Here is a 23,385-nt window from a genome sequence, read left to right as displayed (position 1 = left end):
GAGGGTCCTCAATTGAGCTTGCCTCAGCTTCAAATACACTTTGTCCCCAACTGAGAAAGACCATTCACTCCTCTTCTTATCCATGTATTGTTTCATCCTATTTTGGGCACTTGCCAACTCTTCCTTTAAAGTCTACACTACCTGCTGCCTCTGAGCCAAGTAGTCGTTAACCATGGCCACTAGATTAGGTAGGACTCTAATTGATGGGTAACAAGGGTGGCTTATACCCAAATAGTGCCTCAAAGGGGGTCATTTTTAGGGCGGTATGGTGGTTGGTGTTGTACCACCATTATGCTAAGGGCAGCCATTTGTGCCATCCTGTTGAATGCACTAAGCACATACACTTGAGGTAAGTTTCTAGACATTGGTTGATTCATTCTGTCTGCCTATCTGTTTCGAGGTGGTAGGCATAAGACATATGGAGTTGTGTTCCCAACAACTTCATTAGCTCCTTCCAAAGTAGGCTTCTAAAGACTTTGTCTCGGTCATATAAAATGACCTGAGGCAACCCATGTTTCCCTACTTAGTCTAGAAACACCCTTGCTAGTTGCTACCTCTTGGGCGGTAAAGGGACATGTTAGGCTCATAAAATGGGCGTATTTCGTAAGTCTGTCCACGGTTACCAATATGCAATCTTTGCCCTCTGACTCGGGCAATCCTTCCACAAAGTTTGTGCTTATGCTTGACCATGCCTGCTCCGGGAGAGGCAACAGTTGTATCAGTCCTGGGGGGTGAATGTTCTCATGTTTACACCGGCTACAAACGTCATAACCCTTCACATACTCTTGCACTGCCTTCTTTAGTCCAGGCTAATAAAACAGTTGATGGATTCTGCTATAATTATTTTGGACCCCTTAGTGGCCCCCAACCGAGGAGTCATGAAGGGCTGTCATTACCTTCCTCCTTAGTGGCTCATCATTTCCAATCACTAATCTCTCCTTAAGCCTTAGCATCCCATTCCTTAGTGAATAGCCCGACCTACTAGTTGGATCTAAGGTCAATTGCTCTATAAGCTCTTTGGTCCATTCTCCATTCCCATCACTAGATGCCACTTCCAGATACCACTCAGGTGTAATGGAGGTCATTGCACCTAAGGCTCCTTCTTCCATGCATCAGGAGAGGGCATCTGCTGCGTTGCTCTCATGTCCCTTCCTGTATTAGATAACATAGTCAAGGCTCATTAGTTTGGACATACCTTTCCTTTGGAGGTGTGTATGGAGTTTCTCCTATAGTAGAAACTTTAAACTTTTGTGATCTGTTCTGATAATGACTTTACTCTCCCAGGTAATGCCTCCACATCTCTATTGCTATTAGGATGGCCAGTAGTTCTTTCTCGTACATGCTGAGGCCCAACTGTTTAGGGGCTAAGGCTTGACTAATGAAGGCTAGGTATCTGCCCCCTTGCACCAACACTGCCCCCACCTCATAATTGCTAGCATCAGTCTCTAGTATAAAAGGCTGGTTGAAATCCAGGAGGCCCAATGTGGTAACATCACTCATGGCCCTCTTTAGCCTTTCAAAGGTTGCTTTAGCCTCTTCACCCCAAAGGAATCCCTCATTCTTCAGCAATTCAGTTAAGGGCTTGCTGATGATACTGTAGTTCTTAACAAACCTTCGATAATAGCCTGTAAGGCCCATGACTCCCCTTAGAGCCTTCACATTCATCGGCCTTGGCTAAGCAATCATTTCTGCCACCTTCTGGGGGTTTGTGCTCACCCCTGCTCTTGTTATAACATGGCCAAGGTATTCCACCTGGGTTTGTGCACAAACACATTTGGACTTTTTGATGAACAACTTATTGAATCTGAGGACTTATAAAGTTGTCTTTAAGTGCTCTAGGTATTTGGATAAATTGGGATTGTAAACTAGGATACTATCAAAGAAGACCAAAATGAACTGGCGTAGGTAGGGTTCAAATATCTGGTTCATGAGGGCTTTAAAGGTGCGCATTGGAAGCTCAAAACTAATGTTGCTTTGGTCTAAATTTCTACTTTGTTAATTTTTTAACTTTTTCCTCCACCTTTCCAATGACTCAAGGAGAGATTCAGCCAAGCCCCTAATATTATCACTGCCATGAGTAGAGATGTTAGAATGCCATGCATTTATATCCTTTGTATCTGTCATATAACACTCAAATATTATCTATGCTATTCAAATAGCCATGATGACATTAATAGAGCTACAATGGTCAACAAACTTGATGCTAGGTTTCTGTGTAATTTATGAATATCGCTAGAGGTGCTGTTTTGGATGCTACCACTTCTGGAACACTCCAAAACATCTTATATTTGTCCAAACTCATGATATTACTTTTTTAAAATAATTTAGATCTAGGAACTCTTTGGAAACACTTGGCCAATGTACAAACTCATTATTTGCGAAACATTCATGAAACTCACTATGAGTTATAGAATCGAATGGCAAAAATAAAATAATAGTGCTATTATTAATTCCTTTCCCCCGCATGGTGGGATAAAGTCTTGGTATGTTGTTCTTGTTTGAATAGAGTTCCAGTGTACCTAACTAATCTTTTTGCCATATTTTCTATCAAGTTACCTGTTTGGTAGAAAGCTTATTTAGCCTTGTAATATGGTTTCCTTCATCAATAAATATTTTTTTTGCAATACCAACTATCCTTTTTTACTTTGAATTGTTTGCGTGCTTTGGGCCTAGTTGACTTGATTCTTGTTTGTTTTCTTGATCAAACTTGTGGAATAGATTGCTAGACTAGTTGGGTGGGGTCGACATCGTTAATTAAAAATAAGTGCTACGGAGATATCATAAGCAACTACTTCTATGAATTATTGAACAATGGACTTACAAAGTTATTATGATGTTTAGAAAATCCAATATTTCAAGTAAAGCCGTGAAAAACATGAAAAGAATACCAAAGTTATTATTATTATTTTTTTTTCTATACTAAACAATTATTAAACAAAAAAATTAAAATTTATAGTAATGGAGGCTAACTACCTTATAGAAGAGTAACTGTGGATGAAGATTATTAGAGTACTAAAATTCATGTAATTGATAAGAGAAAGGGTTGTAATGATGATAGAGCCTTTATTGATTGGGAGATTGACTTTGGCTTGTTCGCCTACTTTTATGAATATCAAAATTACTTGAAAATTTATAATGAGGTGAACTTTGGTCACAATGGTAAGGTTGCTCTTTTTTGATTGGAAGGCCATGAGTTTGAGTTGTAGAAACCAACTTTCGACTAAAAAGCAAATGAAAGGTTGCATAGATACAACCCTCTCTCAAGTCTTGCAAAGCAAGGAGCTTCATGCTTTGGAGATGCTCTTTATTTAAAAATTATAACATTATGATAACAAATTTTAATGAATTCAAGACATTGTTAGTATGGTTTAGATGATTATTCATATTGCCAAATTTACTCAAGGTTTGCAAGTAAAATTGATTAATATTTGATTGGTGTCTTTGTGATTTTTAAAGCTATTATGGGTTCATCTCTGTGTATTTAAATAAATCATAATGAGTATATATTTAAATGGTTGAGTTTGTTGATTAATGTTAAATGTAGAAATCATAATTTAAAAGATAAAGTTAATGCGTTATCTATCAGTTTAAACTTTTAGTGTCAATTCCTCCAATTCATTATGTCGTCTCCTACGCAACCATCTGACCCCACCTTCTATACTTGTCGAAGTCTTGACCCCAAGTCCCGTTGTGCACGCCTCCACATAACTATGGGGAACTTGGTTGTAAGCCAACTAGCATACCATTGGAACAAAATTGGAAGGATAAAGTGGATGGAATGGAGAGTCCAATAGACAGAGAAAGATACCAACAGTTAGTGGGCAAATTGATCTATTTATCCCTTACACGACCGGATATAGCACATGCTGTGAGTGTAATGAGTCTATTTATGCATTCACCCACTAGCAAACACATCAAGGGGTGTGTGAAATAATTTGGCTTGAAAAACTAATGGAAGACTTAAAGACACCAATAACTACTCCTACCAGACTATATAGTGACAGCAAATTAGTAATAAACATTGTGAATAATCCGGTACAATATGAACGAATGAAACACGTGAGGATTGATCGCCACTTTGTTAAACAGGAAATTGAAGATGGAGGGATTAATCTTACCTATATTCCTATTGGTTCACAAGAAGTTGATATTCTTACTAAAGCAATGGCTAAACAAGGAGATGAGCAAGGAAGCACTTGTCGCCGCCAAGGAGCTCAAGAGGCTGCAGTCCTATCCTGTGTGGTTCGAACAGTTCATGAAGTCCCATGTTTGTCGCCTCCTCAAGTTCGACCTCGTAGTCGTCCTCGTCGAGCTCCAGAGACAGAACCTCGAGAAAATGGTAGTATATATCGAGAATAAGTAAGGAAGGAAACAACACCAGCTGGATACCTTTTGAGTTGAATGTAGGTAGAGAAAATATGTCTCTGAACTGCTAATCATAATCCATTTATAAGTAAAAAATTGTAAGCCCAATATCAAACTTGCCCAAATTCTATCATTAATTTCAAATAAACACAAATAATAACTTTTTAAAATTAACTTTTATCATTAATTTCAAACTCAAATCTTATTATTAATTATATAATAATTTTATTACATCAACATTTTAAAATTTTATCATTCCCCAACCTAGATTTCTAAATCCACTCCAATTCTTCGAAGAGTGTACACAACCATTTTGTGGATGCCCTCTAAAGCAAGTTTCATATTTATCATGACTTCAAGTTGAAACATGTTTGTTGGGATGACAAGGTAGCCCCCTTCATTGTTTAGTGTAATATTGGCTATCAGTGTCATGGAAGGCATGTTTGGGTGTACAATTTTCCAATATCACTCGAGTTATGTTGCTTTTGAGGATCTCGTGTCTAGAAGAGTTGATTTATCTAAAGAAGAAAAAATTTAACTGGCAACTCACCATTTCTAATGAGAAAAATGTTCATTGCTACTTTGTAATAGTAATGTTGTGCTATTTTAATGATATCGTGTGTACTTGATGATGTAAAAGACAAGATGCTATGGTCATTGGTATGGTATACTATTGGTACTGAACAAATTGGATGTGTACATTTAAATGAATAATATTATTGGTATACCTTTGTGTACACTTTAGATTACACAAAGGTATATCAATGACAAAAATGTCCCTCATGAGGCGCATGAAGGCGAGGGGTATTTTTATCATAATACCCCTGTGTGTAGCCCAAGATGTACAAAATGGATATACATCTAGCATGACTCCATTTAAATATATCACACTTTTTGTTTTTTGGTTAACGTATCATCACGAGCGCCTCCATTATTCGGTCCCATGATTTCAGCAAGAGAGATAAATCAGGGAATTTAGTAGGCCGGTTTCGACCCCTAGTACAACCACAAACGTGAGGGCCGTAAGTATTTTTTATTTTTCAGGATTGCTCATTGCTTGCTGAATTATCTTCTGGTTAAGGTTCGAACACGGAACCTAGGGGCCCAAAGAGCAACACCCCAACACATTGTTACTCATCACTCTTTTAAATTTATACATGTGTAACCATAATAGAATTTTCTAAACAAAAATGACTTAATACATAAGGAAAGGGTTATGCACTATTAATAAATGTGACATTTAGTTCGTTAACTAAAATTTTACTATATTTCATTATTCAATTATTTGTTTTCATTCTTTTTAAGCTTTCGATTAATTAAAAGTTAACAGTCGAGCTAACAGTGACACACGGGAAGAAAATTTTATTACACGTCAGATTAATTTTTTCAGGTTGAATACAAACGAAGACTCTAGACCATTAAAAAATATGGCCCATGACCCTTCAACGAAAATTTTGACATATTCATTCATTAAATTATTTATTTTTGTTCATTTTATTCCTTCAATTAACTCGTGTTATAATTTTGACAATTTCATCAAAACTAAACTCGTGTTATAATAGAAGTTTTGTATTATTTATTATTGTTAATTCAATCGCCAACTCTCAGTTAACTGAAAGACTAAAGAGAATGAAATAAATGGTTGAACGAGAGAATTAGTTAAATATTTAATTGTGGGATAAAAGATTATTTTTTAATAATTTATGGATCTTTTATATATTTAGTTTAAAAAAATTTATTTGACATCGTTTTACGTGTTATTGTTAATTTAGTCATTAATTCTTAATTAATTGAAAGACTAAAGAAGCGAAAATAAATTGTTAAAAAATAAAATATAATAAAATTTTATGCGAGCGACTAAAAATTATATTTCTTAATAATTTAAGTATCCTAACAAAAATCAAATCATAGAAACATGAAAAAAAAAAATATTGCTATTACTAAACATTGCTTAAATAAAATATTAAGAATACATATAAAAAAGACTCTAAACGAAGACACAAAAGATAACAAAAATCTCTATTAGTTTGTATTATGAAGTAATTACATTTTCAATATTATTCGATATTTTGACCGGAACCAAATTTATTAAGAATTTAAGTAGTAATTGAGCGGGCAGATCACGGATGGACTGGAGGCTTACCAGGGAAGGAAGAAGGGTTGAACGGGTTGACCCGGACCCATTTCACAGACACAGATAGAGGGAGAGAGAATAGAAAAACCAGCAGAAGTAGGTGAAAAGCAAAGGAGTAAAGAAAGAGAGAGAGAGAGAAGAAAACAAATAGGTTGCCATAGTATTACGACAACCACTCTTGCTCTCTCTCTACCTAATCTACTCCCCCAAATTACCCCCCATCCAGGCCAAAGATACAGCCAAACCAGAGACAGAGAGACAGGGAGTGTGATCTCTTTTTTGCTTCTTCGTCTCCATCTGTCCTTTATCGAAACCCTAGCTCTTCTCTTCCCGCTCCAGCAGCCAGATCTCGGCTAGTTCGCCGCCACGGATCCGAGTTGCCGCGACGCCTGGCTCGGAGGACTCGTCTTTGGTTTGATTGCGGTCGCAATGGCGCGGTCTCGCGGTTGATGTTAGTGTCTCGCAATGTCGGCTTCGTTGGCGGCGCTCGAGCGCCCCAGAGTCGGGGCTTCTAATACGGTATGTTCCGTTTGCTTTTACTGGATACTGGCTTTCCGTTTGGGTGAGGAGAAGAGGGATGAAAAGATGAAAATGTTGGGTCTTTTGACTCGATGGAGTGATTGTAGTGATGCTGAGCTCAATTGATTGAAAATCGGGGAGTTCAGAATTGGAGCTTGTCTCTTTTTACGCGTGATGTCGTTGTCCAATTGGAATGCCCCGTGAGCGTGGCTACGAGGTCGATTCCTCATTTGGGTGCTAGATAGGAGAATGCGGCTTTCTGTTGTCTGCTTTCACGTAATTATTCCGTGTTCCGTTGAAGCATTAGGGCCTTCTATCTCGAGATCTTCTCGTCTTGTCGTTTTTAGTCGGTTAAGACGCCTCATTTTGGCACGCGTTCATACATCGCCCACGTGTTTGGCTGTTGTCTGAATTGTGTTTAAAAATTAGATGATTCTTCTTGTAGATCCTATGTGTGGACTACACACACAATGTCTGTGCACAGAAAAAAAGAAAAGAAAAGAAAAAAGAAACATGTCCATCTCTGATTTGAACAAATTACTAGATTTTAGTTAATCTGATAGAAGACGTGAATGTTGCTGAAATAACTGCACTCTACGTGCCCTTATTCGAGAGGACCGTACTAAGGAGCTAGCTCGCATCCATATACCAAGGAATTGAGACAAAGGCTGCAACTCCAAATCATTGTAAAAAACAGCTAATGATAAAGCTTAACAAAATGCAAAATCTAGATTAGGGATGGGTAAGCTCTGATCAATAATTAATCATGCAAAATAGATAACATTATACCTTCATGCACTTAGAATGATTAGAGGTGCTTTGAACTTCAGAATTTCATTTTTTTTTTCTTTTGTTATGTTTTGTGCCCTTTTGAATTTTCCTTTTGTTGAAAAGATTGTGTTAAAATACTTGAATTGATAGATTTATTCTCGTCTCTTGTTGTGATAAAATATTTCATTAGAAAGGAAAACAGAAAAAAAAAGAAAAATTCATGTTTTATTTTGTTAGTAGAATACATATATTCCCAAAACTTTAGGTTAGTGAGAGGACATTTTCTTTTGATAAATTTCTCTAAGCCATAAAAGTAGAGCTATGTAGACAGAGGGACAAGCAGGAGATGACAGGAAAGTTATGTTGCCGTAAAGATTTTGAATATTTGAGGATGCTGGTAGTGGGCAACAATTTTCTTTTTTGATGAATTATTTGTTTTTAGCATCTTTAGGCTCATCAACTCAGCTAGTATTTTGTCATAGCTTGTAAAAGTGAGTCAAAATTGTATTAAAAAAGATGTCAAAGGTTAGGAAGATGGCATATAAACAATCACTAGAAAAAGGCTTCTACAATGCCATTCCATATGCAAAATAATGTTACTATAAGAGAAAAGGTGGCAGAAAAATGAGGAAAAGTAGGAAATAATGGTTAAAAATGGAGGAAGATATTGGTTGGTGGCTTCTCTCTAATGAGAAAAACTTGGTTAGTGGGTTGTGGAGCCTTATATGTGGTATGGTAGGAAGTGGCAAAAAATTGGTTAGTCAAGAAGATATATGCATATATATATATATAAATATGTACATATATACACATGTTTTAGGATAAAGAATCTTGTAACTGACTGGGAATAACATTGGAATGATCTTTCACTTGAAATGTATTCTTGAAGATGAGCTTTTGAAGAAAGAGTGTTATTATAAGCTGCTGGACACTTCAAGATGTACAAGCACTTTATGAAGCTTGTTATTTTCGAATGTATCATTCATTAGAGCATACAACCCAAGAAGTTGTTCTTTCTCATGAGATAGTATATATTACTTTACCTTAAGTTCTTGGAACTGATTCTCACTTTTGTGAAAAAGGGTGTCTTTATTGCATAGGGCTCCCAGGTTTCTTGTAGGCGGGTGGGGGGAGGGTCATTTTTGTAGGCAGCCTTATCCTTGTTTGCAAATAGGCTTTTGCGAAAAGAATGTTGGTTAATTTAAGTTGGTGGAAGTGGAGATTTAGAGGGTAAACTTGAGATTTGGAAATATAAAATTAATTTATATGAAGTCTACACCATGAGAGGTAGTTTCAAACCATGGGTCCTACTTGATAAGCACTTCATGTCTACTTGGTCTATGTATGATGTTTATACTTACATGTCTACTTGGATATCTTTGTGTCCTTGCTAGAATTACACATTGTCACGACCCTAAGGGTACTATTGTAATTGTAAGGTTAGCATTATTGTAATTGTTGTGGTGAATAAGCCTATTGTACTAGGCAGTTATAGCTTTAGCTGTTGTACCTATTCAGTTATGATATTTCAACCAAGGGGAATAGCCTATAAAAGGCCATGTGCAAGAGGATGAGAATCATGAATGAGAATACTAATTCTTTCCCTCCAACTTCTTTTCCCTTTCTCTCTCTCTCGAATTCTCCCCCCTCCTTTCAAATTCTCCCTCCAAATTCTTTGCCTGTTCTATAATTCCGGAATTGGCCTAGGCTTAGATTCGAGGCTTGACATTTTGGTATCAGAGTTGACAATTCTTGACAAGGGAATTGATTCGGTGCAGATCGAAGAGTCAATCGGATCTTGGTGCGATTGCAATCAGTGATTGGGGAAATCATATCTCTCTGATTAGGAGGCAGTACAGTGCGGCAAACCATGGTGGAAGGGACAAGGTTGAAGCAATTTGAATCTAGAATGGAAGCATTGGAGTTTGGCATGAATCATATGCAAGAGATGGTCACTCAAAGCAACGAAGATGTGGCTGCGATCGGAGAGAACATGCAGGAGGACTTGGTAGTTACAAAGTGAGTATGCAACGGGAATTGGAAAGACATCGGGAGATGATGGAACAATACAACCAGAGGATCAATAGCATGTTCAATATGTTGTCATCCCTTCCCCAATTCCGGTTACCATCAGAATTTCCTCCCCGATCGGTCTCTGAATTGGGCTTGGCTAGTCAAGGCATTCTTCTATGACCTCAAGGAGTTATGGAGGTTGAGGAAATACCAAACATGGAGTCAAGGGATCAGGTAAGGGAACAAACCCCTCCCTTTTCCAACCATACACCCATGTTGAGGTTGGAGATACCTTTGTTTGACGGATAAAAGTCGAGGTGGTGGATCCGTTAGTGTGTACGATTTTTTTAATACTAGAATGTAGCTGAAAATCAACGGATTCATTTGGCAACAACCTATCTGAATGATGCGGCTGACTCTTGGTACCAAGGATGGGCCAGATCTAGGGGTGTTGACACCAGGTGGATTGACTTTGCAGAGGAACTGTGTAAACGCTTTGGAGAAAAGAATATTGCCAATGTAATCGAGGAATTCAGCAAATTGAAGCAAGAGTGAATGGTGATTGAATATCATGAGAAGTTTGAGGAGCTAAGGGCCATAATGTGGAGTTCTCAACCATCCCTCACGGAGCAATACTTTGTATTAATTTTTATTAGTGGCCTCAAAGATAAATTGAGATCCATGGTCAAGATGATGATGCCTGCTACGGTGAGATAGGTGGCAGAGAAGGCAAGAACTAACTCTGGAAGCCATCTTTAAGAGGCACAAGCTATTGCTAAGGACAGGGCTTACTATGAACCAACTTAGAGGGGGAAGCCACTAGGTGGTTGTGGCTGGGGTCAACCCAGGTTTTGCCTAAGGCGAATCCAAATTCTATCACAATAAAAAATACTACCATGGAACAGAGGAGACAATTGGGGTTGTGCTATAAGTGTGGGGAATGATATAGCCAGGGCCACCTATGCAAATGACAAATTTTGAACATGGAAGGGACAGATGAGGAGAAAGGAGAAGAAGAGGAAGAAAACACTTTAGAGGAAGAACTGGGAGATGAGGGAGGAGAGATCTCTTTTCATGCTCTTAAGGGGGCCTATAGGGAAGATCATTAAAGTACAGGGACAAGTGGGTAAGAAGAAGCTCTTGGTACTGATAGACAATGGCAACACCCACAACTTCTTAAATGAAGCCACTGCCACTGAGTTGAAGTGCAAGATGACAGCCACTACCCCCTATCAGTAACAGTGGCTAATGGGAGCAAAATGTACAACCATTTTAAATGTGCCAACTTTAAATGGATGATGCATGGGCAATAGTTTGTGACTGACCTAATGGGAGGTTGTGATATCGTTTTGGGGGTGGATTGGATGAGGACAGTTAGTCCTCTAACCTTCGACTTCTACAAATTGGAAGTGGTAGTGGATATTGAGGGAAGAAAGCTGACTTTGGCAGGTAGCTTGGAGGTCGGGGAATGTAAGATGATTATTGGCAAGAAGTTGTAGAAATTGATGTCTAAGAAAGGGGAACAGATATCTCAGATGTTTTCAATTCAGGCCATGGAAATGGAGGCGGTTGAGCACACAGAGTTGGAACACCATCAAGAGAGCCCTACTTCCGATCCTTTTCTTGCTCAAGTACCACACTCCAAAGCTCTACAATTACTACTGTTGAAATTTAAGGATCTATTTGTTGAACCTTCTACCTTACCCCTTAACCAAGCCTATAACCATTCTATTCATTTCAAACCCAATTTTGAACCAGTAAACATCAAATCCTACTGCTACCCCCCTTTGCAAAAAAAACATAAATTGAGAAACAAGTCAAATGTATGCTCAATTCCTCAATCAACCAAAGTCCATTTGCTTTACCGATCCTCCTTGTTAAAGAAAAAAGATGGCACATGGTGTTTCTGTGTAGACTACCGCCAACTCAATTCCATCATTATTACAAACAAATTTCCCATTCCTATGATCAAAGACTTATTGGATGAGCTGCCTGGAGCCATTATCTTTTCCAAATTAGACCTCAAGGCAGGGTATCATCAAATCAAAATGAACCCTGCTGGCATCCCAAAGATAGCTTTCTAGACTCAATAGGGCCTATATGAATTCAAGGTCATGCCCTTTGGGTTGACCAATACCCCATCTACTTTCCAGGCATTGACGAACAACCTATTTGCTCCCTACCTAAGGTAATTCATACTAGTTTTTTTGATGATATCGTGATCTATAGCCCGGACTCCTCTCTCACCTAAAAACCACCTTTGATATCTTTTAAAGCGAATCAGTTGTATGTCAAGCTATCTAAGTGTACCTTTGCAAGGGGGGAGGTGGAGTACTTAGGGCATGTGATATCTGGGAAGGGAGTTAGCACAAATCTGAATAAAATATCAACTATGTTGGATTGGCCAAGCTCGAGACCATCAAGGAGTTGAGAGGATTTTTGGGGTTGACAGGATATTACTAAAGGTTCATACAGCATTATGGCATACTAAGTAAACCCCTAACAGAACTACTCAAGAAAGCAGCTTCAAATGGAACCCCCCAAGCCAAAGCAACCTTCTTAACCCTAAAGAGAGCTTGACACAAGCCCCCAGTCCTACCCCTACCAGATTTTTCTAAACCTTGAAACAAATGCTTGTGATAGTGGGGTGGCAGTAGTATTGGTACAAGAAGGGAGGCTATTAGCCTACATCAACTAGGCCCTGGCCACTAAATACTTGTGGATGAGTGTGTATGATAAGGAATTACTTGCGGTGATAATAGCCATAGATAAATGGAGACATTACCTGGAGGACAATCAATTTATTATCAAGACTGACCATGAAAGCCTAAAGTTTCTACTTCTACAAAGGTTGCACATTTAGTTACAAAGGAAGGGGGTCTCTAAGCTACTAGGCCTTGACTACACCATTTAGTATCGAAAAGGGAAAGAAAATGTGGTGGCAGATGCTCTTTCAAGGAGAGAAGAAAAAGGGGCCTATTAGGCTATCACTACCATAGTACCAGATTGGGTGAAGGACTTGACTGACAGCTATGGAAAGTCAGAGTGGCTAAGGGACATGCACGCCCAGTTGGCCATTCGACCATCATGAAACTAAGGGTACTTCCTCTCCAATGGACTAATCAAATTCAAGGGAAGACTTGTGGTGGGAGATGACAAGGAATTGGAGGCAAGAATACTGCATACACTGCATAATTCACCCTTAGGGGGCCATTCAAGAGTCAGGGTGATCTACTATCGGGCGAGGCAGTTATTCTTTTGGCTAACCCTCAAAAAGGATGTGGTTGATTTTGTCCTAACTTGCACCACCTGCCAATGTTGTAAGCATGAACAGGTGGCACACCTGGGCCTACTACAACCACTCGTTGTACCTGAACAAGCATGGGAAGGTATTTCTATAGATTTCATTGAAACACTTCCAAAGTTAGAGGGTAGGGATGTGATCTTGGTGGTGGTTGACATATTGATCAAGTTTGGGCATTTCCTCGATAACTCTTCCCTACACAATACAAGAGGTAGCTTGGTTATTTCTAGACTTAGTGGCCTAGATGCATGGCATCCCAAAGTCCATTGTTTTAGACCGAGACAAGGTTTTCACTAGCTACTTCTGGCAGGAGTTGTTCAAGAGCGTAGGGGTTGGATTACACATGTCTACGGCATACCACCTTGAGATGGATGGACAGAGAAAGAGGGTTAACCAATGCCTAGAGGCTTATTTGAGGTGCATGTGCTTTGCCAAGCCAAAGAGTTGGAACATATGGCTATCGTTGGCTCAATGGTTCTTCCTTTTCCTTTCCGTTCGTCTTCTCATTGTTCTTCCTTTTCCACCAAACTCCCCACCGTGTATGCGCGTGCCGGATCTCGATTCTGACAAAGGGATTCTCTCGCAATTCAGAGAGGAATTGCGCGGGGATTGATGAATAGAGAGAGGGGAAAGGAACAATAGAGAGAGAGAAAGAGAGAGAGAGAGAGAGAGAGAGAGAGAGAGAGAGAACAATAGAAGAGAGGGAAATGAGAATTTAATTGTATTCAAGCATGCCCACTAATGTCGCGGCTGCTAGCTTATATACCAATCCTTAGAGGATTGGTGCCAATATTTGAAATACAACCTTCTAACTGTCGTTCTTTTATAGCCTTCTACCCGTAACCACCATAATCTTTTATTACAATAATGCTCTTCTTTTATTATGCTATTACATGATTACCCTTGTCACATGACAATTCCCCTCCCCTTGAAATTCTTCTTATCCTCAAGAAGGTTCAGAGTAGTCCCACCGCCTTCGGGAATTGTTGGAGTAAGTCTGTCAAGTAATCCCTTGTATTATTTTTCGGGTGGAGAGTAGACCAGTGCACGAGCACTTGGGTGATGGGTAGCTTCTGTTTGTGGATAACTCTCTTGCCCACAATAGCTATAGGTTCAGCCACCTGTTGGACCTCTGGGTTGCTGGGGGTAGGGTAGCACTCACCGGGTTATAGCCTGGAGATGGCTTGAGAAGGGACACGTGAAACACGGGGTGGATGCAGGAGCCTTCAGGTAACTGTAGTCTATACACTACTTTACCCACCCAAGCCAACACTTCATGAGGGCCATAGAACTTGAGATTGAGCTTAGTCACTGCCTTGGAAGAGAGGGTCTTCAATTGAGCTTGCCTCAGCTTCAAATACACTTTGTCCCCAACTGAGAAAGACCATTCACTCCTCTTCTTATCTGCGTATTGTTTCATCCTATTTTGGGCACTTGCCAACTCCTCCTTTAAAGTCTGCACTACCTGCTGCCTCTGAGCCAAGTAGTCGTTAACCGTGGCCACTAGATTAGGTAGGACTCTCATTGATGGGTAACAGGGGTGGCTTATACCCAAATAGTGCCTCAAAAGGGGTCATTTTTAGGGTGGTATGGTGGTTGGTGTTGTACCACCATTATGCTAAGGGCAGCCATTTGTGCCATCCTGTTGAATGCACTAAGCACATACACTTGAGGTAAGTTTCTAGATATTGGTTGATTCATTCTGTCTGCCTATCTGTTTCGAGGTGGTAGGCATAAGACATATGGAGTTGTGTTCCCAACAACTTCATTAGCTCCTTACAAAGTAGGCTTCTAAAGACTTTGTCTCGGTCATATACAATGACTTGAGGCAACCCATGTTTTCCCACTTGGTCCAGAAACACCCTTGCTAGTTGCTACCTCTTGGGCGGTAAAGGGACATGTTAGGCTCATAAAATGGGCGTATTTCGTAAGTCTGTCCACGGCTACCAATATGCAATCTTTGCCCTCTGACTCGGGCAATCCTTCCACAAAGTCTGTGCTTATGCTTGACCATGCTTGTTCCGGGAGAGGCAATGATTGTATCAGTCCTGGGGGGTGAATGTTCTCATGTTTACACTGGCTACAAATGTCACAACCCTTCACATACTCTTGCACTACCTTCTTTAGTCCAGGCCAATAAAACAGTTGATGGATTCTGCTATAATTATTTTGGACCCCTTAGTGGCCCCCAACCGAGGAGTCATGAAGGGCTGTCATTACCTTCCTCCTTAGTGGCTCATCATTTTCAATCACTAATCTCTCCTTGTGCCTTAGCATCCCATTCCTTAGTGAATAGCCCGACCTACTAGTTGGATCTAAGGTCAAATGCTCTATAAGCTCTTTGGTCCATTCTCCCTTCCCATCACTAGATGCCACTTCCAGATACCACTCAGGTGTAATGGAGGTCATTGCACCTGAGGCTCCTTCTTCCATGCATCAGGAGAGGGCATCTGCTGCGTTGCTCTCATGTCCCTTCCTGTATTAGATAACATAGTCAAGGCCCATTAGTTTGGACATACCTTTTCTCTGGAGGTGTGTATGGAGTTTCTGCTATAGTAGAAACTTTAAGCTTTCGTGATCTGTTCTGATAATGACTTTACTCTCCTAGGTAATGCCTCCACCTCTCTATTGCTATTAGGATGGCCAGTAGTTCTTTCTCGTACATGCTGAGGCCCAACTGTTTAGGGGCTAAGACTTGACTAATGAAGGCTAGAGATCTGCCCCCTTGCGCCAACACTGCCCCCACCTCATAATTGCTAGCATCGGTCTCTAGTATAAAAGGCTGGTTGAAATCCAGGAGGCCCAATGTGGTAACATCACTCATGGCCCTCTTTGGCCTTTCAAAGGTTGCTTCAGCCTCTTCACCCCAAAGGAATCCCTCATTCTTCAGCAATTCGGTTAAGGGCTTGCTGATGATACTGTAGTTCTTAACAAACCTTCGATAATAGCCTGTAAGGCCCATGACTCCCCTTAGAGCCTTCACATTCATCGGCCTTGGCCAAGTAATCATTTCTGCCACCTTCTGGGGGTTTGTGCTCACCCCTGCTCTTGATATAACATGGCCAAGGTATTCCACCTGGGTTTGTGCACAAACACATTTGGACTTCTTGATGAACAACTTATTGAATCTGAGGACTTATAGAGTTGTCTTTAAGTGCTCTAGGTGTTTGGATAAATTGGGATTGTAAACTAGGATATCATAGAAGAAGACCAAAATGAACTGGCGTAGGTAGGGTTCAAATATCTGGTTCATGAGGGCTTTAAAGGTGCGCATTGGAAGCTCACAACTAATGTTGCTTTTGCCTAAATTTCTACTTTGTTAGTTTTTCAACTTTTTCCTCCACCTTTCCAATGACTCAAGGAGAGATTCAGCCAAGCCCCTAATATTATCACTGCCATGAGTAGAGATGTTAGAATGCCATGCATTTATATCCTTTGTATCTATCATATAACACTCAAATATTCTCTATGCTATTCAAATAGCCATGATGACATTAATAGAGCTGCAATGGTCAACAAACTTGATGCTAGGTTTCTGTATAATTTATGAATATCGCTAGAGGTGCTGTTTTGGATGCTACCACTTCTGGAACACTCCAAAACATCTAATATTTGTCCAAACTCATGATATTACTTTTTAAAAATTATTTAGATCTAGGAACTCTTTGGAAACACTTGGCCAGTGTACAAACTCATTATTTGCGAAACACTCATGAAACTCACTATGAGTTATAGAATCCAGTGGCAAAAATAAAATAATAGTGCTATTATTAATTCCTTTCCCCCGCATGGTGGGATAAAGTCTTGGTATGTTGTTCTTGTTTGAATAGAGTTCCAGTGTACCTAACTAATCTTTTTGCCATATTTTCTATCAAGTTACCTATTTGGTAGAAAGCTTATTTAGCCTTGTAATATGGTTTCCTTCATCAATAAATATTTTTTTTGCAATACCAAGTATCCCTTTTTACTTTGAATTGTTTGCGTGCTTTGGGCCTAGTTGACTTTATTCTTGTTTGTTTTCTTGATCAAACTTGTGGAACAGATTGCTAGACTAGTTGGGTGGGGTCGACATCGTTAATTAAAAATAAGTGCTATAGAGATATCATAAGCAACTACTTCTATGAATTATTGAACAATGGACTTACAAAGCTATTATGATGTTTAGAAAATCCAATATTTCAAGTAAAGCCGTGAAAAACATGAAAAGAATACCAGAGTTATTATTATTATTATTATTTTGTATACTAAACAATTATTAAACAAAAAAATTAAAATTTATAGTAATGGAGGCTAACTACCTTACAGAAGAGTAACTGTGGATGAAGATGATTAGAGTACTAAAATTCATGTAATTGATAAGAGAAAGGGTTGTAATGATGATAGAGCCTTTATTGATTGGGAGATTGACTTTGGCTTGTTCGCCTACTTTTATGAATATCAAAATTACTTGAAAATTTATAATGAGGTGAACTTTGGTCACAATGGTAAGGTTGCTCTTTTTGATTGGAAGGCCATGAGTTTGAGTTGTAGAAACCAACTTTCGACTAAAAAGCAAATGAAAGGTTGCATACATACAACCCTCTCTCAAGTCTTGCAAAGCAAGGAGCTTTATGCATTGGAGATGCTCGTTATTTAAAAATTATAACATTATGATAACAAATTTTAATGAATTCAAGACATTGTTAGTATGGTTTAGATGATTATTCATATTGCCAAATTTACTCAAGGTTTGCAAGTAAAATTGATTAATATTTGATTGGTGTCTTTGTGATTTTTAAAGCTATTATGGATTCATCTCTGTGTATTTAAATAAATCATAATGAGTATATATTTAAATGGTTGAGTTTGTTGATTAATGTTAAATGTAGAAATCATAATTTAAAAGATAAAGTTAACGCGTTATCTATCAATTTAAACTTTTAGTGTCAATTCCTCCAATTTATTATGTCGTCTCCTACGCAACCATCCGACGCCACCTTCTATACTTGTCGAAGTCTTGACCCCAAGTCCCGTTGTGCACGCCTCCACATAACTATGGGGAACTTGGTTGTAAGCCAACTAGCATACCATTGGAACAAAATTGGAAGGATAAAGTGGATGGAATGGAGAGTCCAATAGACAGAGAAAGATACCAACAGTTAGTGGGCAAATTGATCTATTTATCCCTTACACGATCGAATATAGCACATGCTGTGAGTGTAGTGAGTCTATTTATGCATTCACCCACTAGCAAACACATCAAAGGGTGTGTGAAATAATTTGGCTTGAAAAACTAATGGAAGACTTAAAGACGCCAATAACTACTCCTACCAGACTATATAGTGACAGCAAATCAGTAATAAACATTGTGAATAATCCGGTACAATATAAACGGATGAAGCACGTGAGGATTGATCGCCACTTTGTTAAACAGGAAATTGAAGATGGAGGGATTAATCTTACCTATATTCCTATTGGTTCACAAGAAGTTGATATTCTTACTAAAGCAATGGCTAAACAAGGGTTTGAATTGATTAGAGACAAGCTGGGACTGAGAGACATCTATTCACTAGTTTGAGGGGGAGTGTTGAAGAAAGGAGATACGAAAATATTTGCTATTGTACCGAAGGAGATAGGATGAGAAGAAGAGATTTGAAAGATTTAAAATTAAAGTAAGTTGAGATGATAAATAAGGGATAAGAAGTTTGAGATAAAGTAGCTCCGTAAAGATAGGATAGGACTATTACTTAAGTTTAAATCTTATCGTATGTCCTATCTTATCTGTTGTATCCTATTTAAATTTGTATTTTGTATTCTTGTATTATAGGAGAAAACTGAGGCCTGCCCATGTATAAATATCTCATCTAAGTTCAATACAAATTGAGAAAGCAGTTCATTCGTTCATCTCCAATTATCCCCAAGGTGTTTCAACTTAGGTTTCTCATGTTATTTTAGGTTTGTTGTTTTTGTCTACTCGTACAGATATGGTCCATAATGCTTTTAGGATAGATTTATTTTGGATGTTTTTGTGTTCTCCTCTAAAGGGGTTAGGATTCAATTTTTCCTTGGTCAATGGAATGATTGTGCAACCATATTATGTGAAATTTTTGTTTTTCTTTACACTATTAGATGACCAATAATGATTTCATCGTTTCAGGAAACCATTTCTTCTTCGGCTTCTCTTCTCCACAAGTAGTAACTCAGCCTTCTCAATTGCCCTTCTCGCTCTATTTATGCACAAGGGACTGGATCCACACTTGAAATGATTACGAAACCACTCTTGAATCGTCGCCTCCACTTGCACCATTGTGAGCTCATCAAACTTTTCTCCCCAAAACTACCAGCCAGTTCCAGTGTCACCGACTATCTACAGGAAGCAGAATTCTGGATAAGGTCCTTATGTGAAAAACCTAATCCCCAATTCGATGATGCGGTTTCGCTTTTCAGCCAACTCATTGATTTGAATCTCGTTCCTTCGCATCCCACATGCAATTTCCTTGTTCAAGCCCTGGCCAAGTCAGAGAACCACAATTTGACTCTCCAAGTGTACAATTCGATGAGCCGTGTTGGCATTTCCACTAGTTTTCTAACTCTGAGTGCTCTGATTGACTGCTTTGTGAATACACGTCAAGTTGAATTTGCTTTTGGGGTATTGAGTCTGATGGTCAAGCGTGGTTTTAGTGTTACTGTATACAATGTGAATATTGTATTGAAGGGTTTGTGTCGAAATGGCAAGGTTGTTGAGGCAATGGAGCTTTTTCGTCAACTGGGTAGAGGTTGGATCTCATTTGATACTGTTAGCTTTAATACACTTATAAGGGGACTTTGCAAAGCAAAAAACATGGAAGGAGCTCTGAAATTGAGAGATGAGATGGAGGTAACAAATTGTAGCCCCAATTTGACTACGTACACCATTTTGATGGATGGACTATGCAAGGAGGGTAGAATGGACGAAGCTATGAGATTGTTCAAGGAGATGAGGATGAATGGATTGGTTGCTGATGTTGTTGCCTATGGGACACTTATAAGTGGTTTCTGCCATAGAGGGGATGTTATTAGGGGCAAGGAACTCTTTAATGAAATGTTGGGACAAGGAATTTCCCCAAATGTGATCACATATAGTTGCTTGTTAGATGGTCTGTGTGGGATAGGTCAATGGGAGGAAGCAACAACAATATTGAACTCTATGACGGAACGAGGGGTCCGGCCTGATACTGTCACTTACACAAGTTTAATTGGTGCTATTTGTAAGGATGGGAGAGCCAGCAAAGCTGTCAAGTTATTTGATTTGATGCTAGAGAAGGGTGAAGAGCCGAGTGTTGTAACGTACAATGTTCTAATAAATGGATTGTGCAAGGAAGATTTGGCAAGCGATGCTTCTAAAATATTTGAAATGATGATTGAGAGGGGGAAGAAGCCTGATGTGGTTACTTACAACACTTTAGCCACAGGACTTTGCAAAAATGGGAAGGTTAATGAGGCAATCATTCTTTTTGATATGATGTTGAAAGACAATAACTATGTTAAACCAGATGTATACACACTTAGTGTGCTGATCCAGGGGCTCTGCAAAGAAGGTCGTCTTGATGAAGCTTTGGAGATTCACCATAAGATGGTTGTGGATGGGAACATCTGTGACAATGTAGCTTATACTTCGCTGATTCAGGGTTGTCTAAAGGAAGGGAATGTTGAGAAAGCTATGGGGTTTTGGAAACAGGTGCTCCAGTCAGGGCTAACTCCAGATTCATTCATGTATAGTGTTATGATAAATGGATTCTGTAAATTGCATATGGGTAATATAGCAAAAGGGATTCTTATAAAAATGAGAGCTGCTGGGCTTTACCCTACCTTGTTTAGCTACAATCAACTGATAGCAACTTTGTGCAAAGAAGGCAGTTTGGTGCAGGCAAGAGGGTTGTTTGATGAGATGAGGAGTTTGGACTATGAACCTGATGTTGTGTCATTTAATATAATAATTGACGCAACTCTGAAAGCAGGGGATATTCAATCTGCCAAAGGAGTACTTGAAGACATGCTTCAAAGGGGTTTGGCCCCTGATGCTGTGACCTTTTCCATATTAATAAATAGGTTTTGTAGGGCTGGCCAGTTGGATGATGCTAAGAGTGTTCTGGAGAAAATGATTGCTCATGGCTTTAAACCAGATGCCTACGTATTTGATTCTCTTCTTAAGGGTTTTTATTCATGGGGAGAAAAGGAAGAAATCATCCGCCTGCTTCATAAAATGGCTGCTCTGGGTGGTGTTCTCGACCCAGTAATAACTTCAACCATCTTGACGTGTCTTACCTCTGAAGATCTCAAAGATCCCGATGTTGTAAAGCTTTTGTCAAGTTTTCCTCAGCAAACTTCAGAGAAGGATAAAGCATCACACGAAACTCCAAAAATTCATCCTAACCAACAGCTAAGCCCTACCTGATTATTTTTGCATCTATTTTATAATGCTTGCTTGCTTGCTGGTGGTCCTAACAGGAATAGCCACAATATACAGTTTTCCTTCTTTATATTCTTGACTCTTTTTTTTTTTTCTCCATCATTGTATTAATGTTGACAGGTCAGGATGCATTTTGTAATTTTTCTTTTTCGGATTATACATGGCACTGTATTGTACAATGCAAGTAAGATTTTCCTTTTAATTTTGATCAGCAACATCATCTAAAACTTTAACTCTGCAAGGCAAGGTCGGGTACATATACTTAGCTCTTTAATTATCTTAATTCTACATGACGGGACCACCCGCTAAATGAATTTGAGTTCTTTTGATGGTCATTTGTTGAAACATGCCACTGTTAGTTTATTTAGTCTCTTTATTTATTTTGTTACATTTTTTTTTTTTTTATATTTTGTGAGGGCCTCTGTCTAAGGATACTGAATTGGTCTAATCGACCCTCCAGCACTCTCAGTCAACGTACATACACACGTTAATATATATATAAATATTTTTTAGAATATATATTCAATATATATATAAAGTTTAGTAATTGTAAATTTAAATATTTAAGAAAGTTAATTTGTTTCATTAATAATCTATTTTATTGCCCCGCTGAAGTTGAAAATTACTGCTTCTGCCTAGTTCTGTTGTTTTACAAAAAAAATATTATTTTTTTGTTTTTGACAACATTTCTAAATATTAGGCAAATAATATAAAAATAGAAAAAAAAACATAAATTATAAAAAAAAATTCCTCGACCGTGTAGCACCAAAGAGAAGAATTTTAAAAAATGTTATAATTTTTTAAATAATTAATAAAATTTTAAATTATTTAACAAATTACTATTCTTCTTCTAACTCGATATATATGCTACGTTGGAACTAATGAAAAAGAGTATTATGCTGATGAAAAATAGTGTAAATTAAAATATTTCATAATTCGATTTGCAAAAAGATAAATACAATCTGGACTGAAAATAATTTATTTATATATTAATACATGAATGTTATTTTAAATATAAAAAAATGCATAAGATTTAAAAAATTAAAATATGAGTAGCTCATAAAACACAAAATTCAGAGTGGAGTAGGGATAAATTCTTAGTTAACTCCTCGGTCTATCTATCTGCCTTGCTGGCAATGACAGTCTTGGAATGCTGCAAGCGGGCAGAAATCTTATGCGGAGATGCTCATTTTCATTCCCTGCAAGCCCTCACTGCCCTCTTAAAACCCTAAATTTCGAGATCTACCGTCCGGACCCGCTCGCACGTTGCATAACCCTTTCGGCATCAAGGTCGAGCCTATCGATATGGCGGCGCAAGAAGATGAGCAAGGAAGCACTTGTCGCCGCCAAGGAGCTCAAGAGGCTGCAGTCCTATCTTGTGCGGTTCGAACGGTTCATGAAGTCCCATGTTTCTCGCCTCCTCATGTCCGACCTCGTAGCCGTCCTCGCCGAGCTCCAGAGATAGAACCTCGAGAAAAGGGCAGTATATATCGAGAATAAGGAATGAAACAACACCAGCTGGATACCTTTTGATTTGAATGTAGGTAGAGAAAATGTCTCTGAACTGCTAATCATAATCCATTTATAAGTAAAAACTTATAAGCCCAATATCAAACTCGCCTAAATTCTATCATTAATTTCAAATAAACACAAATAATAACTTTTTAAAATTAACTTTTATCATTAATTTCAAACTCAAATCTTATTATTAATTATATAATAATTTTATTACATCAACATTTTAAAATTTTGTCATTCCCCAACCTAGATTTCTAAATCCACTCCAATTCTTCGAAGAGTGTACACAACCATTTTGTGGATGCCCTCTAAAGCAAGTTTCATATTTATCAT

The 23,385-nt window shown here is 38.5% G+C and overlaps 3 protein-coding genes across 4 annotated transcripts in view; 2 read left to right on the top strand and 1 right to left on the bottom strand.

Moving 5' to 3' along the window:
• The window catches only part of LOC127799374 (protein CLT3, chloroplastic-like), a 92,437-nt gene that overhangs the window by 28,600 nt on the left and 40,452 nt on the right, over positions 1 to 23,385 (bottom strand).
• LOC127799332 (pentatricopeptide repeat-containing protein At1g62350-like) overlaps positions 1 to 23,385 on the top strand; it is an 89,334-nt gene that overhangs the window by 62,367 nt on the left and 3,582 nt on the right. The window lies entirely within an intron of this gene.
• On the top strand, positions 6,572 to 21,848 carry LOC127799319 (pentatricopeptide repeat-containing protein At4g28010-like). The gene is made up of 2 exons (XM_052333246.1): positions 6,572 to 7,018; positions 19,243 to 21,848. The coding sequence occupies exon 2, from the start codon at positions 19,348 to 19,350 to the stop codon at positions 21,517 to 21,519; it is 2,172 nt and encodes a 723-aa protein (XP_052189206.1). The 5' UTR covers positions 6,572 to 7,018; positions 19,243 to 19,347; the 3' UTR covers positions 21,520 to 21,848.

The sequence above is a fragment of the Diospyros lotus genome, chromosome 1 (assembly GCF_014633365.1).
Source record: "Diospyros lotus cultivar Yz01 chromosome 1, ASM1463336v1, whole genome shotgun sequence".
Taxonomy (NCBI): Eukaryota; Viridiplantae; Streptophyta; class Magnoliopsida; order Ericales; family Ebenaceae; genus Diospyros; species Diospyros lotus.
The sequence above is the reverse complement of the archived record's forward strand: the minus strand, read 5'-3'. Positions and strand labels throughout refer to the sequence as shown.